The 19,345-nt window shown below is 37.1% G+C and overlaps 1 protein-coding gene across 1 annotated transcript; it reads left to right on the top strand.

Moving 5' to 3' along the window:
- The first annotated feature begins 358 nt into the window (after window positions 1–358).
- On the top strand, window positions 359–18,980 carry ulk1a (unc-51 like autophagy activating kinase 1a). Its single transcript, XM_016236137.1, has 28 exons — window positions 359–794; window positions 893–985; window positions 1,253–1,294; window positions 4,138–4,170; window positions 4,432–4,468; window positions 6,382–6,555; window positions 6,917–6,990; window positions 7,660–7,761; window positions 9,305–9,363; window positions 10,159–10,241; window positions 10,363–10,413; window positions 10,503–10,591; window positions 10,884–11,007; window positions 11,110–11,155; window positions 12,263–12,334; window positions 12,622–12,729; window positions 12,826–12,935; window positions 13,456–13,524; window positions 13,609–13,724; window positions 14,232–14,407; window positions 14,572–14,684; window positions 14,867–14,992; window positions 15,107–15,273; window positions 16,226–16,404; window positions 16,502–16,620; window positions 16,768–16,925; window positions 17,021–17,156; window positions 17,439–18,980. The coding sequence occupies exons 1-28, from the start codon at window positions 705–707 to the stop codon at window positions 17,492–17,494; spliced, it is 2,802 nt and encodes a 933-aa protein (XP_016091623.1). The 5' UTR covers window positions 359–704; the 3' UTR covers window positions 17,495–18,980.
- Window positions 18,981–19,345: the final 365 nt, after the last annotated feature.

Genomic DNA, 19,345 nt, shown 5'->3' on the forward strand with positions numbered 1-19,345 from the left:
CATATAAGAATGATTTCTGGAGGATCATGCGACACTGAAGACTGTCTGCTGGATATTCAGCTTTGCATCACAGGAATAAATTACATTTTAAAATATATGACAAAAGTAAACATTTAAAATTGTAATAATATTTTACAATATTACTGTTTTGTACTGTATTTTTGATTAAGCATATATAGCCTTGAGCATAAGAAACTTTTGACCAGTAGTGTGTATTTGATATTTGTCCACAACATCAGCAGCTCACGAGGGTTACATATAGACCCGGCGGCTCCTCGACATGCGCATGCGCACATTAAGCCACTGGCGTGTGGACAGAGCGCTAGTGCGCATGCGTGTAATGCACACGCAAGTTTCAAGCTTTGTTTGGCAAGTGACGACCAAAACAGCGCAGAGTATACGTCTCTGAACCCGAGTCTGTTTCTGACAGTCGCCGAATCTAATTTAGTACACTTTTGTACGCTTGGTGACATACTTTTGAACAAAGGGTTAACATAATACGATCAAGATGACAGTGACTTCGTTTTTATTAACAAGGTAGCGAATGCCGATCATGACCGAAGTGTCAGATTGTTTGGGTGCAAAGCAGCGGATGGGAAGCGACAGACGGGTCCAGCTGGTCCTGTGCTGGGCGCACACACAGATCCCTCACACCCTGACCTCTCGCCTGTGGATTTACTGAGCAGATTTAAAGTCTATACGCGATGGAAAGCGTTGGAAAGTACGAGTTCAGCAGGAAGGACTTGATAGGACACGGCGCTTTTGCTGTGGTGTTCAAAGGAAGACACAGACAGGTAACGCTAAGATGTACATTTCGGAATGTTGACGCCAGTTAAGCTGTATACTGCGGCTTTTTATGTGTCGCAACGTAAATCGATGTCTTTATTCACAGAAACATGATTTTGAAGTGGCGGTGAAATGCATTAACAAGAAGAACCTCGCCAAATCACAGTCGCTCCTAGGAAAAGAAATCAGGATATTAAAGGTGAGCTTCCTAGTTACACTTTGGGTGCGTTTGCGTACGCACTAATTTGCTTGCTATACTTTTAATGTTATCTACTTCATTTAAATGAACGGTTTTGTTTGTCTATATCCGCAGATAGATAGTGAACAGTGCGAAACTCGACTTCTTGCTATCTGAAAGGCTATTTCTATAAACAGTGTAAAGGGTTTAGCAAATATCACCAGCTCCTTATAGAAGCAATTGCATTGACTTCTGCTCACTAATATAGTGAATGTGTGTTTTCTCCAGGAGCTGAAACATGAGAACATTGTCAGTTTACTGGACTTTCAGGTATGTACCTACTAAGTAGGCCTACCTATTAATTGTTTGCTATAACTCGGGCAAATTTAGTTGTTCGAGGTGTATTTATAAGCCAACTGTGTTATTTCAGGTGGTTTCTATTCTGTTGAAACATACAGCTTTACCATGTTACTAAAGATATTTATCGCATGGCTCAGTGTTGATGTTATGGGGACAGTTCTCTTCATCTGATTGGTCAAACGTTAAGCCCCGCCCCTGACGTCACGCCCTATGTGCAATCTATCAGTAATTTCAGCCATAGTGAATAGATGTGGGCTTTATGTGACTCACCATGAGTAATGATTTCATGTTGCATTCTCTTGCATCAGAAACAGTCGACTCATTAGCAAAATTTCAAGCTGGACTCCATGATGTGGCTAAAGTACTAAAAGTAAACAGGCAAGAAACAATGGCAGCCGTGACAGATGTCTATATGTCTGTTGAAGTATACACCTGACACCTGTGTGTATCCATTAGCCAGCACCTGCCAGCCCAGCACACCCATTTAACTGACTGTCTCTATCATTTGCATACAGAACAGACGTTGTCTGATGTAGGATACCCTTATCAATGTATCTTAATGAACAGAGGACAGGACTCCAGGCAGTCTGGCTGATCTGATAACAGGTGGTTGTCTCAGGTGTGGAGATATTAAGAAACACAGCACATTGTGTTACACCTTCCGTCCTGCGGTGTTGTGCCCTTGAGCGAGTATGACAAGTTTACTTCAGATTGTTTGTACTGTTAAAATACCAGAAGAAAATAAATTAAGTTAAATTAAAAAAGAATGATTGTATGTTAGTTTAATCACATATACAATTATTTTTCTTATATAATCTATAATCTATCATTTTATTTAATTAATTCGAAATTTTTATTATAATTTAAATAAATAAATTAAAGGGAGAAAAAATCAAAATAAAATACAACATAATATTTACCTGTATGTCATTGACCGACAAAAGGAGAGTGTGGACATGTTAATGTTTTGTTAAATTATTAAAATATTAACTACAAATCTCAGGGGGTGCTTTAAATATATCATAAGTCAAAGGGGTTCAGCTGACACAAAAGTTTGGAAATCTCAGATCTAAATTAAGGTACAATAAAAATAAATTGTTAATGAAATGAATCTTTTTAGTGTAGCAGCATTACTTCACTGCACAAGGCATCTAGTCCCAGATTGCTCTTTTAAATTGTAACTTTTAACTGAATTGCAGTTGAATGAACCACTCTGCATAATTAGTCAAACCTCTCACCACAATATCCTCACAGAATGGCTTGAGAGTGAATGCACACTAATAATTCATGCTTCACGCACTGTTAGAACTGACACAGGTGCATTTGATACTATACAAGCCTGCAATTATAGGACCACCCCCTTTAACTGGCTCCAGTATCAGTCTAATTTACATCTGGCCAGCACTTACAGGATTTGTCTTGGGTTTGTCCTCCAGGGTCGATCAGCTGCCCAATGCAGCACAATGTGCACAGGTGGATGGCGGCTGTCCTGCGTGAAAGCTGAAAAATAGCACAGGATATAACACTTGTGCTTAGTCAGTGAAACCCAACTCTCATCCCCCTTATCACACTCATGGAAAACTCCTTTGTATTGTGTGCTGCTAATTGGTCATAATGTTTTGACAAGCTTTATCTTGTTTTAGTCTTTTGTTTTTTGTGAAACTCCTTTGTATTGTGTGCTGTTAATCGGTCATAACGTCTCCAGGGCCTGGTAAATATGTCTAGAGAAGATCATTTAAGTGTACTGCTAATGTTTTGACAAGCTTTATCTTGTTTTAGTCTTTTGTTTTTTGTGAAACTCCTTTGTATTGTGTGCTGTTAATCGGTCATAATGTTTTGACAATCGTCTCCAGGGCCTGGTAAATATGTCTAGAGAAGATCATTTAAGTGTATTTGCCCTGTGTGTGGTCTATAGCCTTGGGCAGGGCTTTACTTAGTTTACTTTGCATTACTGCTGATGGCCTGGTTTCATTTCTCACCGGTTCAATACACACACATACAGGGGAAGCTTAACGTTAAGCTTTTATCCATAATAATTGTGTTACACTTATAAAATTAGCTGTTACATAACTTAAAAGTCATAAGGGGCTGTTATCTTTTATGAAACCATTTTTTTGCTTGTGTAATATGCTATTTAAACAGACACGCTCACTGAAGCACACTCTGTCACGCCGGCCGGCTGCTGATCTGTATGTCAGTCAGCTGTGGGTAATGACACCTCCTGCTTCTGTCCTGCCTGTGGCGACACGCAGGGCTTGCATGGACATCGGCCAAATGGGACTTTTGTTGCACAACAAGTGGGCCGTGTAAATGCCTCATTCAAACTGGTCACCATGGCTCTTGGCCTGTGTGTGGACATATTGATCTGCTCCATTAAACCTTTCAGGAGCAGAATTTATACTGTAAAATACACGGACATGAAGGGGTAACAAACCATCTAGAATCCACATGAGGTTTGATTATGCAGGCTTGAGGTCAAAGGCCATTTTTAGGAGGTTTCTCCTAGTCACTATTGCACTATAAGAGCCTCTCAGTAGTCTTTATTTGGTCAATAAATATAACCTGTCATGAAATGCAGGCACACATTGTGATTTGTATTGCTTGTGAGCTCACGCTATAATAACAGACTATTCATAGAAAGCTTAGATAATTGAAGGCTTTGTATGATGAGTCAATGTCAGTGACATATGTTGTGAGTCAATGAAGACAATGAAGAGTTCGTGCCATGGCTGTCATATGGCATGTTGCTGGGTGTTTCTTTAATATAATCAATTGTAAATGTTTAATGGTGCGTCACATGTCTCTGTCTGCAGGAGATATCGGGATGTGTCTATCTTGTCATGGAGGTGAGTCAAGATGGCGAGCTGCACCTCTCACATACCCACTTTAACCCTCAAAATAGACTTGTGAAGTAGAGAATCAGAGGTCAAATTTCACCTCCCCTTGCAGGATGTCCTTTATGCTAAGCTTAATGCAAACCTCTCTGTTATTATTGTCAGCGTAAAGCCATTTGAAGCCCTTGTGTTACTGTGATTACTCTTTCTTTTGAAGAGAGTTTGTTTTGAGTTGACTGTACACTTCAAGTGTTTGTCTGTCTCCTCTTACAGTACTGCAATGGAGGAGACCTGGCCGAGTATTTACACTGTAAGTACACTAGTCTCATTTCAACCTGTCATCTGTACTTCACCATTATATGTGCCACTGATTGTTACAAATTAGGAAATTGTTATAACAGATTAGTGAGGTGTCTAATTTTTCCATGTTGTTATACCTGCTTGGTATTTCTGCAGCTGGTCAGAGTAGACATAGTTTAGTGCAGATTTTATTGTAGAACCTTTGCACAGACTTTGGAGCCGCACAGAGGCTCCACAACACAACAAAGATTTGAACCTGTCCTGTATGCAGTTGTTGGCAAATTGAGATGCATCAAGAATACTGGCCAATACTAATAATTATTTTCATTTCATGGTTGATATTGAAACTGTGTATTGTTTCATCGACATCATAAAAATGTAAATGCAAAAACCTAAAGCCAGCTAATAAATGCAAAGTAAAAGTGAAAGTAAATTTAGGCATCACAACATTGTAATGTACATTGTGAAAAATGAATATTCATTTTTAGATTATATTTAACAGTGTTACTAAATTATTAGAGTTTTTATACAGTGTTTAGATGGCAAAGGCGATCTAAATGTAAAAATATTGAAAATGGGCATGAACAATTGAATAGCCAATATCAGACAATATATATCCAATAGCAGCTGATACTGATTTTAAAAATAATATTGTCCTTTAACTGATATGGTTAATTTTTTTTTTAATTGATATATATTAGTATTGTTTGTTTGCTTGTTTTTATTCTTTTGAATAAACTTTTATTTGTATATTTTCTTTTTTTAAATGTATTCACGTTTTCATTTTAATTTGATATATTTCAGTTTTAGTTGAATTTTTATTTTTATTTATTTCTAGGTATTAATTTTAGTGCTTCAACTTTACTTCAATTTTAAAGTTGTGCTGAAGTAAAAATTCAAATTTTCTTCAATTTTAGTGTTTTAATCGGCTTATTTCAATTTCATCTTATTTCAGTTAGTCACCAAGGCAACATTTCTGATTTTGTTAGTTTTTCATCTGATGTTTACCTATTATTTTAGCTTTATTTAAATGAACAGTTTAATAGTTTTAATGAATTATAATAACCATGCTTGATATATTGTCCTTCTGTGTCCTTTTTAGAATAACATTTTTGCATTGTTTATTCATTAGCATCTTGTTGATTTACAAAAGGATGATGCATCCTAAAGTTTGTATAATAAAAATTGATTGTTGACAGACTTTTAGACCAAAGTCAGTTTCTCGAAGGTTGAAGCCTTGAACTTTGTTTGGTCTTGGACTCGCTCTTGGAACTGCAGAGACATTTTCAGCTAACAAACAACTTGCCTGATCTTTCCTGAGAAAGATAATTCAGGACCTCTGAGAATAGCTTGTTTCACACATGTGCTGCCACAAATAGAGCCCCTTTGGAAGTGGTCTCATCTGCACACACACACTTCTTCGGGGTTAAAATACATCATCATCTCACCATAAAGTTTCCAGCGTGGCTACATTTACCAGGTTTGCGTTGGCCGCTCTGTTTTAAGCGGTCAGAATTTGTAGCGTTGTTAGGTCCCATGCCAGCCTCATCAGGGGCCGTGTTTGCCTTCACCCGCTCACCTCTTGCCACAGACTCACTGGCACAGAACCAAGATCCCCTGCTGAAACTCAAGCCACAGCCTGACCTCATCCACCTGTCAGTCTGTTAACTGCCCTGTGCTGCAGTGGAAAAACATGGGGGCTAAAAATAAGACTTCATGAAACAAGCATGTTTTGACGGGAAGGAAAGGGGGGGAGCGGGGGATCTTGGGTTTTTGGAGGTGGATGCCAGCCAGACTTTTTGTTTTTGGTGGATGCTAACTCTATGTAAACAATGATGTAATATCCCACAATTCAAAGAGTTTCATCAGAATAATCCTATTCTGAAATGAAATCAGTTATTGCTCCTAACTCTTTCTCCATAGCTAAAGGCTCTCTGAGCGAGGACACGATCCGTGTGTTGCTGCAGCAGTTAGCGGGAGCCATGAGTGTTTTAAGGAGTAAAGGCATCATCCATCGTGACCTGAAGCCCCAAAACATTCTCCTTTCGTACAGCACTGGGCGCAAGTCCAACCCCAACAACATCTGCATCAAACTGGGTGAGTGTGCCGGGTCAGAGTACACCTTCTAAAGGAAACGCAAAGACTGGTTAGGATCCGTTTGTACTGATTATGAGGCTATGAGATTATGAGTTATCAGCTTTGGCAGTGCTTGGTTGTGGTGTTTTTGTTCTTGTGTTATGACTGCGGTTTGTTTTAGGTGTTGACGACGTTGTTCTGTTTGCTCTTGAGTGTTTTGTAGACACACTACGTGTCTCTACATAGCTGTGTAAAGTCAAACAGCTAAAAGACACTCTCTGTAAACATTTGTGCACCATCTTTCACTACCAAAACAAGCGCTCAAATTGAGTGCTTGGCACCATATACATTGATTTTTCTTTCTCTCTCCCTGTCTCTCCAGCTGATTTTGGCTTTGCACGGTATCTGCAGGCAAACACGATGGCTGCCACACTCTGTGGCTCTCCAATGTACATGGTGAGTGCTTGACTTCATGTTTTATATTATCCAAATTCTCAGGAAAATAGGGCTGCATGACTTGGGGAAAAATCTAATTGCAATTTCAATTTTAAATGTGATTAAAAAACAAAGTATTAATAAATTAAGTATTTTTATTATTTTATTAAGGTATTAAGATTATATTATTATAAATAATATTAATGAATATTATTTAAAGGTATTTAAGAAAAATTATTATTTTATTTTACAGTACAGCTGTATTATATCTATGGTCTTTTATTTAGCCACTTTCATTCAACCACCTTAAAGCTTCTCTTTGGTCGGCAACAGCTGGTTTATAAACGCTTCTACTTACAAGTATGGGAAGATGTTAGAGTGTATTGCATTCACAAATGCATTGAACCGAGCTGCTCTGAGACACTGAAAACACCAGCTGCATGTGTGTAAAAGAACATAGTGCCGCGCTTCACTCTAAAACACACGGCACATTATTTATTTGGATTTCATAATCGTGTAGCCCTACAGGAAATTTACAGTATATGTCACAATAAAGTGCTGATTTTATTTATTAAAATAAAATAACTAAGTATTAGAAATTCAGACTTACTCTGTATGACTTACTCCAGATATTTTTGAGTGACTACAGCAAAATACTGAGACTGCTACTCATCTTGTTCATTTTTACAGGCTCCTGAGGTTATCATGTCACAGAATTATGATGCCAAAGCTGACCTGTGGAGTGTAGGGACCATCATCTACCAGTGCTTGACTGGCAAAGCCCCATTTCAGGTCCGTAACATACACACACTTGCAAAAACAGACTTGATGTATGACCCTGAGAGAGAAAGCATCTTTTCACCTGATATTCACACTCATCTCTCTCCTTCATTTGTGGATGCTTCTGTGGTCATGGTTTTAAATTTTCCACTATATATTCTTAGACTTCCTCTTTAAACACTGTGGATTGATTTAATGGGAAAGTTCACTAAAAATTGTAATCCTTTCATCATTTACTCATCCTCATGTCTCTGGAACAGACCAGAATTTAAATTGTTATTCACTGAAAATTTTTCATGGAAGAAAGTTTTTTAATTATTTAGTCTTTTATGGTCGCCAAGGCTACATTTATTTGATCTAAAATATAGTAAAACACAATGATTATTTAATACATTTATTTAAAATGTAATATTTAATTTTAGATTCATATTTTTGTATATTTTAGTGTATGCCTAATATTATTGTTCAGTTGTTCTTGCTGAATAGGTAATAATAAGCATATAATTAATTTCCTTTTTTTTTTTTACTACAAATTTTGAACGGTAGCATATTGTTATCATGGAGAAATGCAAGCAATGCCACCCAGTGTTAGTTTCTACTGCGTCAGTTGTGATCGTTCTGGATCGCTTCAATTGCGAAAGTGCAACTGACTGGCACCACCTTGTTATTTATGCCCTGTAGTTTTACTGATAAACAAAACCACATGCCTCTGCAACTAAACACACCCTCTGGTTTACTAACAAACACTCACACCCATACCTACACTCATGCCCATTCACATGGGTGGCATCTCTGTAGTTTCACTACCAGAACAGGGAGTTCTTCTATTTTTCTTTGTGATGATCATATTGCAAAATATGCATGTGTGTGTAGTTTGTTGCTGCAATACTTCCACTGAATATTGCCACAGGCTGGTCATTAGTTCAAAACACAATCCTGAAAAGGTGACGCGCATGCCATTAAGTATTATTTGGATTCTTCAGCTAATCTTTTAGCCAGGTGCTGCTGTTAGCAGGGCTGATTTGTGGGTAAAGTTTACCCAGTTGACCTCTGGTCATACAGCTTCCAGAGTCCAGACGGCTAACATGTGAAGCCCGTCTGATCACACAGTCACAACTGCATCTATTTATGGGTTTGTATTTTTAGCTTTTAGAAAGAGTTCCTGACAGTCCTGTAACGCAATGTCAGTCTGTGAATGGGTCAAGATGGGTCACTGAGTTCATTTAGATCACAGATCAGTTGTCTCTATCCTAACCATTGTGTGTATCTCCTCCTGCATGGAAATACTGCTTCAAGTGCTTGTTCCTGCAGCCATTAGAAAGCCTTTATGATTCATAGAAACAGACGCTCAAGCTTAAGATTTAACCTCAGACCTGGAAAAAATGTGTTTACATCCCAAACAGCCAGAGTTTATGAAGATGAATTCAGTTATACCATGTGATGAACTGCTCAGTACTCACCACAAACTATAACTCAGTATTATTGTCCATACAAATTATTCAGATGATCAATAAGTAATAATGATGTCAATAAAATTTCTCAAAAACTTTTCCAGGCGAATACTCCTCAGGAACTGCGGCAGTTCTATGAAAGAAACCAGAGCCTGAGTCCCAGGTAAGTGACCCTGAGGACTGTATGTTAGTCATCAGTCAACATGATCCAGTTTAGTTTGGCCACAACAGGCGCAAAGGTCCCTGGTGTCATAAATTTGACAACTTCAGATTACCTTTCATACGTTGTTTGGGGTTGGTGAGATTTTTTTTAAGAGAATAATACGTTTGTTTCAGGAATGACGAAACTGATCAAAAGTGACAGGAAAGGCACTTTTATAATGTTACAAAAGATTTCTATTTCAAATAAATGCTGTTCTTTTCATGATCTTTCTGTTCATATACTGAGATGTATCTCAGTTTCTACAAAACAGTTTTTTGAGCGTCAAATCAGCATATCATAATAATTTCTGAAGGATTGTGTGATATTGAGGCCCGGAGAAATGTCTGCTGAAAATTCAGCTTTGGCATCACAGGAATAAATTATATTTTAACATATTTCAGAATATTACTATTTTTGCTGATCAAATAAATGCTGCCTTGGTGAGCATAATTACAATTCCTATCAATCCCAAACTTTTAAACAGTAGTGTACCATAGCTCATATTTATATGTTATGAATGTAAGGTTATGATGGTGCAGTAGAACTGGTTTCTTTTCTCTCATTGTTTTTCCATATTTCATTCCTTTCCATCATTCATGGTAAAGTTTTATTTATTTATGTAGACCGTTGCAATGTTTGAATTCATGAGTATGATTTTTTTTTACTTACTCTGTCAATTCAAAGAGCTCTTGCACGACAGTATAAACATGTGACCATGTGATTTCTGTCAGTGTCTAACTCCGCTGCTTTTCCCAGTATTCCACGGGAAACCTCCAGTCACCTCAGGCACCTTCTACTTGGGTTGCTGCAGAGGAACCATGGGGAGCGCATGGACTTCGGTCAGTGGACAGACGTGCACAATCACACACTTGACTTTACAACACTCCTCAGCAAATCATAAACTGAGACATTGTAATTTCAAGGAAATGATTATAATAAAGTGATTATGGTCTATTCTAGATGAACTTTTCCACCATCCTTTCCTGGAGGCTAGTACATCCATGAAGAAATGTAAGATTGTGATGTACATCACTTTGTTTATCCAAATCTGCTAAAGTTTTGGTTACAGTAAGATTTCAGTTTGTTTATTATATTCTTAGCCTCTCCAGTGCCCATGCCCACCTATCCCAGCTCTGCCTCTGGGAGCTCCAGCAGCGCTTCCTCAACCTCTCGCCTCACTCCTACTCGGGTACCACAATAACAGCACATGATGCATGAATTTTAGGATCTCTTTGAGGTGTACTGTGATTTTCATGTATACAGTAGCATATAGCTACACTACCATTCAAAAGTTTGAGGTCAGTTTTTAGAAATTTGTACTTTTATTCAGCAAGGATGCACTTAATTGATCTAAAGTGACACTAAAGATATTTATAATGTTACAGAAGATTTCTATTTCAAATAAACACTGCTCCTTTGAACTTTCTATTCATCCAAGAATCCTTTTGAACAGTAATGTATATGAAGTTTTTTCGTGACAGTCTGAAACTGAAGCTCCGAGGCCCCTCCCTCAAACGAATCCCACACCATCTCCAGGTTCCCTGCTGAAAGACTCATCTTCCTCAGACTCTGATGACTTTGTAATGGTGCCGGCTCAGTTCACCAGTAAGATGAGCTTTCACACGCTTTGACCTACTTTGGATTATGTAGCAGACAAAACTGCTTTATTTGCACAAATACTAAATCTCAATCTGATAACTCTTGCAGGTGAACTAGTCAGTGCAGGAGGGCAGGACAGTCTGATGCGCAGCGGGTAAGTGGGTTTACATTTTTTCCATGCCTTTAAGTGTTAAAGTGACAGGGCTCACGCACATAGCATATATAGTTACATGTGGCATGCTCCTCAACTGTAGCCTGCACATTCATATAACACACATGCACAGAAGCATTTTGTTTCTGCACTTAATATAATGGTTTGCTTGCTTGCCAGCCTGTCACGTGTCATGAATATTCATTTTAAGGGTGTCAGTTGACCTTTGTTTTGACCTGCTGACCATTTTTATGGTTCTGTGAAGAGGGCTGTTTACGCATTGACACGTTTGTGCAAAGAAAGAGGGAAGACCTTACAGTCTAAGACAGCAAAAATCTCTTACCTTTCCACAATAAGTTTACAAATACATTCTAGCAGGGTTTTTTTAACATGCGTGTCTGTCAACTTATGCATTTATGACCTAGTTAAGAGACTAGTTAAGATGCACATGTTTGTAAACAACCATTTAAAAGTTTAAAGGTCAGTAAGTAGTTTTTTTTAAGAAGTGTCTTATGAACATTAAGGTAATGATTAAAAAACTGTAAAACAGTAATATTGTGAAATATAAAATAATAAAAGAAATAAAAGTTTTTATCTATTGTTTTTTTTTTACAAAAATTTTAATTTACTCCTGTGTTTTAGACAAGTATGAACAATTCATTTGCAAATCCATCTGAATCAAGATAATGTTTTAACAAATTCGTTACACATTAATTACAAATAGCTGGAAAGATCATGGAAATCAGTATTGTTACTGTTAACTAAAATTGCTATTAAAATTTTTAAAAGGTTAATTTAATAAAGAAATATTTTAAATTTAAATTAAAAAAATGTAAAGGATCATTTAATTTAATCTGAAAAAATATACATTTTAGATGAAAAACTTCTATTTAACAAACTAAATTCAAACTTAATTTATTAGTTTTTTTTAGTTTAAATTGAAGTACTAAAATTGCTATAACTAAAACTCCTGTGATGGCAAAGTGAGCTTCAGAGACTTCTTTCAGAAACATTAAGAAATCTTACAAACCCAAATTATTAAGCAGTGTTGTAATTATACAGCTGAATGGTTTAAACATAACTGTGTACATGTCTTTGTCCTATTTCTAGAAGCTCACTGATGGGTGTGGGTCGGACGCCATCATCCTCCCCTTCTGTCAGAGCCTCCCCAAGCCCTTCCAGGTACTGTGTGGGTTTTAGTATGGAGATCAGCATTTAATACTGTAGAGACTGTAAAATCATAACACACACTCTCTCTGAAGGCGAGCAGCTCACATTAAACAATAGGCTTTGTTTGCATGTGTGAAGTGAGAGACAACTGTCTGAGTTAACGTGACCGGAGAAAGCGGGAATTCTAGAGATGAAAGTAATTCACAGACCACCAGGGAACAAATGCTTTGAATGTACAGTATGTTTGTGCACATGATATGTCAATCATTCACCCCTTCTCTCTCACTCTTTCTCTCTAGGCCTCTGGAGTCGTGTGCCAGTAGTTACGCTCAGTCCGTGCCTGTTCCAGTGCCGACACAAAAACACAACTACCAGAGGATGGAGCAGAATCTACAAGTGTCTGACAGGTTGGGTTTATCTCTATATCGCTCTCTCTGACATAAATTAGATACATAAATGCGTTTGTGATTCCCTAATGCATTCCCTTATTTCTCTAATTTCAGGACAGCAGCACCTGTACAACACTGCTGCTCAAATAGGGTTCCAACATGTGGGAGAATCGGGGCTTCCCCAGAATCAGCAGGATCCAGACCGTATCTACCCTCCCCACAGGGTAAATAAAGCAGCTCACGGCAGACCTGTGTGTTGATTTGCATACTTCACTAATAGAGGAAGAGACTCTAACTGTAGTTTTAGTAGGAAGCTGGAAATAACAGAAATCTTTTGCTAATCCGTTTGAATCAAAATCATTTTTGAAAACCATTAACACAGTTATGGAGGTCAGTGTTGTTTTTGTTAACGAAAATTATTTTTGAAAATGTAAATACAATATAATTATTAAATGAAAAACATGTTAAAAAACTACAAACTGCTGAATCTAAAACTCAAATAAAAATAATTACAGCTATATATATAAATGTTATATGAATAATAAGTATTTACTCAAATTAAAATGAAACTAAAAATATAAAAATAAAAGCTCATATTCAAAATATCTGTAAATAATATAATTACATATAAACAATACTAAGATAACAAAGGTAGAAATTCATTGGTCAAATGTGAGGAGACTGCGTGTTTTTGTAGATCATATACAGTAGAAGATACTGATGTTTTGTTTATTCCTTTTTCAGTGGGAAATGTTCTTGAAACACCCAATCAGCCTGAACCTGTTGGCAGCAGGACAGGGTTGCATACCGCAGGTAAAATACCGTTTCACTGCATATCAATTAGATTTTTTAAGACTTCTCGTTCTAACTGTCCAACTGTCTCTCTTTGTCTCTCAGATGTGTATAAACAGCCTGGTCAGGTCTCTCCTCTCTTCACTGACACAGCCATGGACAAAAACCAAACCCACAGACTCGGGGGACATCGGCACAATCCAGAATCTGTCGTGCACAGAGTGAGTAGCCGTTGCGTAACATATAACATATAACATAACAACATATAAAAACAGCTCCATCACCATAGTCATTAGATTTAACACAGAGATATGTATAATCCATGATTACATTTAAAACGCATTCATCTGAGTATTTGGCCAATTATTTAGGTATGATATTAAGTTTAAATTTTTTTAAGGAAATTAATAAATTTGTTTCAGTGAGGATGCATTAAATTGATCAAAAGAGAGAGAAAACATATTTATAATGTTACAAAAAAAATATTTTTCAAGTAAATTCTGTGTTTTGTGAACTTTCTATTTATTAAAGGATCCTGAAAGAAAAATGTATCACGGCTTCCACAAAAATATTAAGCAGCACAACTGTTTTCAACATTGATAATAATAAGAAATGTTTCTTGAGCAGCAAATCAGCATATTAGAATGGATTCTGAAGGATCATGTGACACTGAAGACTGGAGTAATGATGCTGAAAATTCAGCTATATGTGACTACATTTCATTTCAGTGGGATTTGTGTCGGCAACCCATCTCTGGTCAAACTCCAAGTACAGTGTTGGTTCAGAGAGGCCTGATCTCCCGAAACAAGACCATGTCTAAACTGAAAGATCTGGCACAGTACCCGGCTACAGGGCCCCGCATGCCACTTCTCAGGCCAGCGGAAAGAAGGGACACCGTCAAAAGGTATTAGTCAACTTGGCTTTAGTTAAGGGTGAAGAAAGCTTATGATGCAATGATGATAATTTATATTTTATAATCAGCACTGGAATTACTGCTGTGATATGATTGCCGTTAGATGAGTTTGTTCCCTAGAGCTGTGTTTATGGGTCATTTGTGTTGTGTTGTAGGTCATTAAGTACTGGCCGTCTCTCAGATAAGCTGCTGAAGGCTGTGTTTGGACATCAGTTTGACAGGAGCAGCTGTGAGAGCTTAAATTCAGAGAAACCCATGGACACAACAGGTAGAGCTCTTTCTTTTCTTTTATTTATTTTTATGTTATGCAGTAATCACAAATGATTAGAATGGTTATTGAAATGTTGTGGAAATTCATTGATATGTTTTCTTTATATCTGCAGTTAGTCATAGATAATGTTTTTAAAATCCCATGCTGTTTAAAATGGCATTGCGTCCTGATCTCTCTAGCACCCCCTGGTGTCAGTGATGGCACAGAGCCAGGCTCAGGCAGTCCTGCTGGAGTTGGGTTCATGCTGGGCTCTCCTGAATATGGACACACACCTCCTCACGCCACTCGACTTAGACGCTTCTCAGGTGACACTTCCATTATTTTACTTTATGACATTGAAACACAAGTATTATATTTGCATGTTATTGTATCTGTTGTACTCACAATGTATCTTCAATTCACCACATTTGCTGTTGAAGTGGGCACTCCCAGCCCAACAAGCCCTGGCTGGACCTACGGTCATTTGCACGAGGCTTACAGCTCGCCTGATAGTCTGCGATATGGTTACACAGATGCCATGGCAACAAACCTATGTGAGGGTGTGGCCTTTGTGCCACCTGAACTGCCAGAGGAGACGCTCATGGAGGTAAAATAATTGGGCTATACATTATGTATGAAGGATACAGTCATTTAGACTGTCAGCCAGATAGTTATCATCTTAAAATAAAGGATGACTAAGATGGTCTTGCATCATCCGTGAGGGGTTTATTTTTTGATAATAACTGACATTATCTTTTATCAAATAAATAGTGACATTAATGTGACATATTCATTTTTAGATTAATTAATTGTGTCATGTGAGAAGATGGAGATGATATGAGAGACATTAATCTAGCACAAATATGTAGAAAATCAATTGCAGGGGTTAGCGGTCAATTATAGAGTCATTATGCAAAAACACACTACTGTTTAGGGTTGATAAGATTTCATGATTTTGAAATAAGTCTCTTATGCTCATCAAAACTGCATTTATTTAATCAAAAATACAGCAAAAGTGATACAATTGTGAAATATCTTTACAGTTTGAAATAACCGTTTTCTATCTGAATTTATTTAAAATGTCATTTATTCCTGTGATGACAAAGCTACATTTTCAGCATCATTACTCCAGTCTTCAGTGTCACATGATCCTTCAGAAATCATTACAATATGCTGATTTGCTGCTCAAGAAACATTTCTTATTATTGACAATGTTAAAAACAGTTGAGCTGCTTAATATTTTTGTGGAATCTGTGATACATTTTTCTAAAGATTATGTGATTAAAGAATGTTTAAAAGAACACTTTTGTAACATTATAAATGTATTTACTGACATGTTTAATCTGTTTTAATGCATTATTGCTGAATAAAAGTACTAATTAATAAAAAAAAAAAACTTCTGACCCCAAACTTTGGAAGTTGTAGTGTATATGACCATAGAATTTCATTATTGACCAATCAGAACTGAGTATACTAGAGAGCAAGTTATTTTACCTGGTATTATGTGTTTTATTGAAAGTTAATTTCAGAATGTGATGTCTACCTCTTCTTCACCACAGGAGGGGCATACAGACTTGCTGAGCCAACTGCGCTTTATTTTAGCCTTTGCCCACTGCATCACAGAGGTTGCTGGAACAAAGGACAGTGGGATTGAAAGGAATATGGCACTTGATGCTTCTTTCTTAGAGCAGAGCGTGGTGGTGGCCGACCAAATCAGCTTGCTGAGCCGTGAGTGGAGGTGAGACACATACATAAACAAACACACACACGTTTTATGTGTGAAGTCTGTGATATGTACACTATACACTGTGAGTGATGTGCACATGTGAATGTAGCTCTGCAGAGCAGCTGGTCCTCTATATGAAGTGTGCTGAGCTGCTGTCCTCTGCGCTTCACACAGCGATGGCTGGGATCAAAGAAGGCACACTCTACCCATCAGGATCTGTTAAACAAGGCAAGTCATAGAAAGTTAGAAAACTAGAAACAGTCTTTATATAAAATAGAAATCTTTTGAACCATTGTAAATGTTGCATACGATCAATCAAAAATTGCATATACTGTAATTAAGACATTCATTTTATGTCATGTTATGTACTTGCAGTAGTACGTAAGCTGAACGAGATGTATAAGAAGAGTGTGAACTCCTGCCGTTCTCTCACTGAGAAACTCCAGCTCTTCTTCAGCAGCAAACAAAGACTGATGGACCGCATCAACAGCATTACTGCTGAGAGACTCATCTACACACACACCATTCAGATGGTATGAACATATACGCATTGTGTTTCTTATAATATGAGGAGAAACATATGAGTATAATACGGAGTGTGAATTGTGTTACTTTCTTATGTGATAAGGTACAGACAGCAGCACTGGACGAGATGTTTCATCACGGAGAAACCTCTGTGGAGCGATACCATAAGGCCTTACTGCTGATGGAGGGTCTGTCCTTAATTATTACAGAGACTGCAGATCTAAACAATATCAACAAATGTAAGTATGACACGCATAGACTACCGTTCAAAAGTTTGGGGAAAGAAATTAATCCATGCATTAATATGATCAAAAGTGACATTCAAAAGACATTTATGATATTACAAAAGATTTCTATTTCAAATATAGATAGATAGATAGATAGTAGTGGCTGCTGAAAATTCAGCTTTTCTGTCACAGGAACACATTTTAAAATATATTCAAATATAAAACAGTTATTTTAAATTGTAAAAAATAATTATGACTCATCTCTGAGTTTGTCTGTCTGTTCTGTGTCTGTAGGTAAACAGTGTATTGAGCAGCGGCTCTCCTCCCTCCAGCCCAAAGGATGTGTGTGATGAACACTTGTTTTTGCTCTGCATCAAACCCACAACATCTACATCTCATTTCATCCCAGCCGCCATTTGAAATTCTGTTTGAGGAAAAACTCGCACTCACCCACTCATTAAAAATGTGATACTTGGCTTCCAAAGCCCAAAAAAAAGGTGAGAAAATACTTTTCATAATAGACAGAGATTAAATCTCTATTGATATTTGTATATATAAACAAAAGCAACATCCGCAGACATAAACATCTATTTTGTTCACTGTAAAAGCATATTGAGTGAATCAAGACGGCATCATTGGTTGAATAGATGTCATGTTTAAATGCTTTGACCTCTGAATCTACACCAACGCATGATGGCACTTCCTCAGAGATTAAGTTAATCTTAGCACTACAATGTTAAAGCCAGTGTTGGAGTCTGAATGAGTAACAGCTTGGATGCTTTTCATTCTATCGCACTAAAACATGCCTGTAGCATTAGTCTCATGAAGTTACATGGAATGATTCTGTTTTTGATGGACTTATTGTGCATGTTTTTGCATGATTCGGAGGAAATGATAGTTATCTGCTGTATCTGAAGGGAATTCATAATAATGACTTATAATTAAACCTCTGTGGTCACCAAACCGTTGTTGAAATAACAGCCGGTGGTGGATGTGTAGCATTCAGTGTTACATCTCCAAGACTCTAATGTGGCAATTGACCAAAATTGTGGCAAACCTTTGTAGACCTACTGATAAAGACTGTCAGTTTCATATGTTGTCATATGAGGTTGGAAAAAAAAATACTTGAGATTTGTATTATATTGACAATCATACTGTTATTCATGTGTGTGTGATACAGTGAAGCACTTTATAAACCCATTTGCCTTCTGGATGCCTGAAAAGAACCACTGCAGAGACAAGCCTAATGGCTCATTTCGGGTTAATTAACACCTGAAAGTCAAAAGGAAATGCAATACAAAGACAGTCAGTATCTTGTGTGTAGCATTTTATATTTATCTGTTTTAGCTGTCAGTCTGAAAGTGGTTTTAGTTTTCAGTTTGCTTTAGAATCTATTGCAAGTAAAGGACTTTTGCACAGCTTGCTGGGATGACTAGGTCTTTAGTTTTTGTAGTGATTTGAGAGTGCCTTAAATGACCTAGCTTGTTTAATCTCACGGGACACTCAGAGAGTTACAATCTGTTATACTTCCAGCGTTTCATGTCATATTCATTACTTGCACTATTTTTTTGCATTTTCCAGAGTGGCAATAACTCTAAAGGTGTTTTTAACTTAAATGATCATTTTTAAAAGGTTTTTTAGTCAGAATTGTGTAGAATGATTGATGAATGTGCACGAACATGTTAAATTGAGAACGATTGACTATTTGTATATGTTGTTGTTACAGTATTTATGTGTTTTCTGGTGTTTTTGTCTTTTTATTTCCATTCGCAAAGTCTAAATGAAATATATGTGCAGAATGCATGTGGTATGGGTGTGTGTAATTGAATAAATTTCACTTTTATATTTACTTTGTGTATGTTGATTAATTTCGAAATATGCTATGAAAAGTCTGGTCTTTAAACAGTTACTGGAACTGGGGGTCTAGAAATAACCTGGTGAAAATGTTAAAAGATTTTACGTTGCCAATATTTTAGGGTATTAAAATGTGTGTTTTAGGGCTAATTCATATGGATAAATTACATATAATTTCGTATAAATGATGAGAATAATAAATTCTCATAATGCATGCAGAGCAGTAGCTCATGCTGCAGCCAAAGGGTGCAGCGCTGCAAGAAAACGAAGGGAAGCTAAACCTATGCTAGTCCCGCCCTCACATACCTTACGCTTTCTTTCTGTGACGCGATTGGACAAGAGCCCGT

Source organism: Sinocyclocheilus grahami, unplaced genomic scaffold (assembly GCF_001515645.1).
Source record: "Sinocyclocheilus grahami isolate Dianchi unplaced genomic scaffold, SAMN03320097.WGS_v1.1 scaffold482.1, whole genome shotgun sequence".
Taxonomy (NCBI): domain Eukaryota; kingdom Metazoa; phylum Chordata; class Actinopteri; order Cypriniformes; family Cyprinidae; genus Sinocyclocheilus; species Sinocyclocheilus grahami.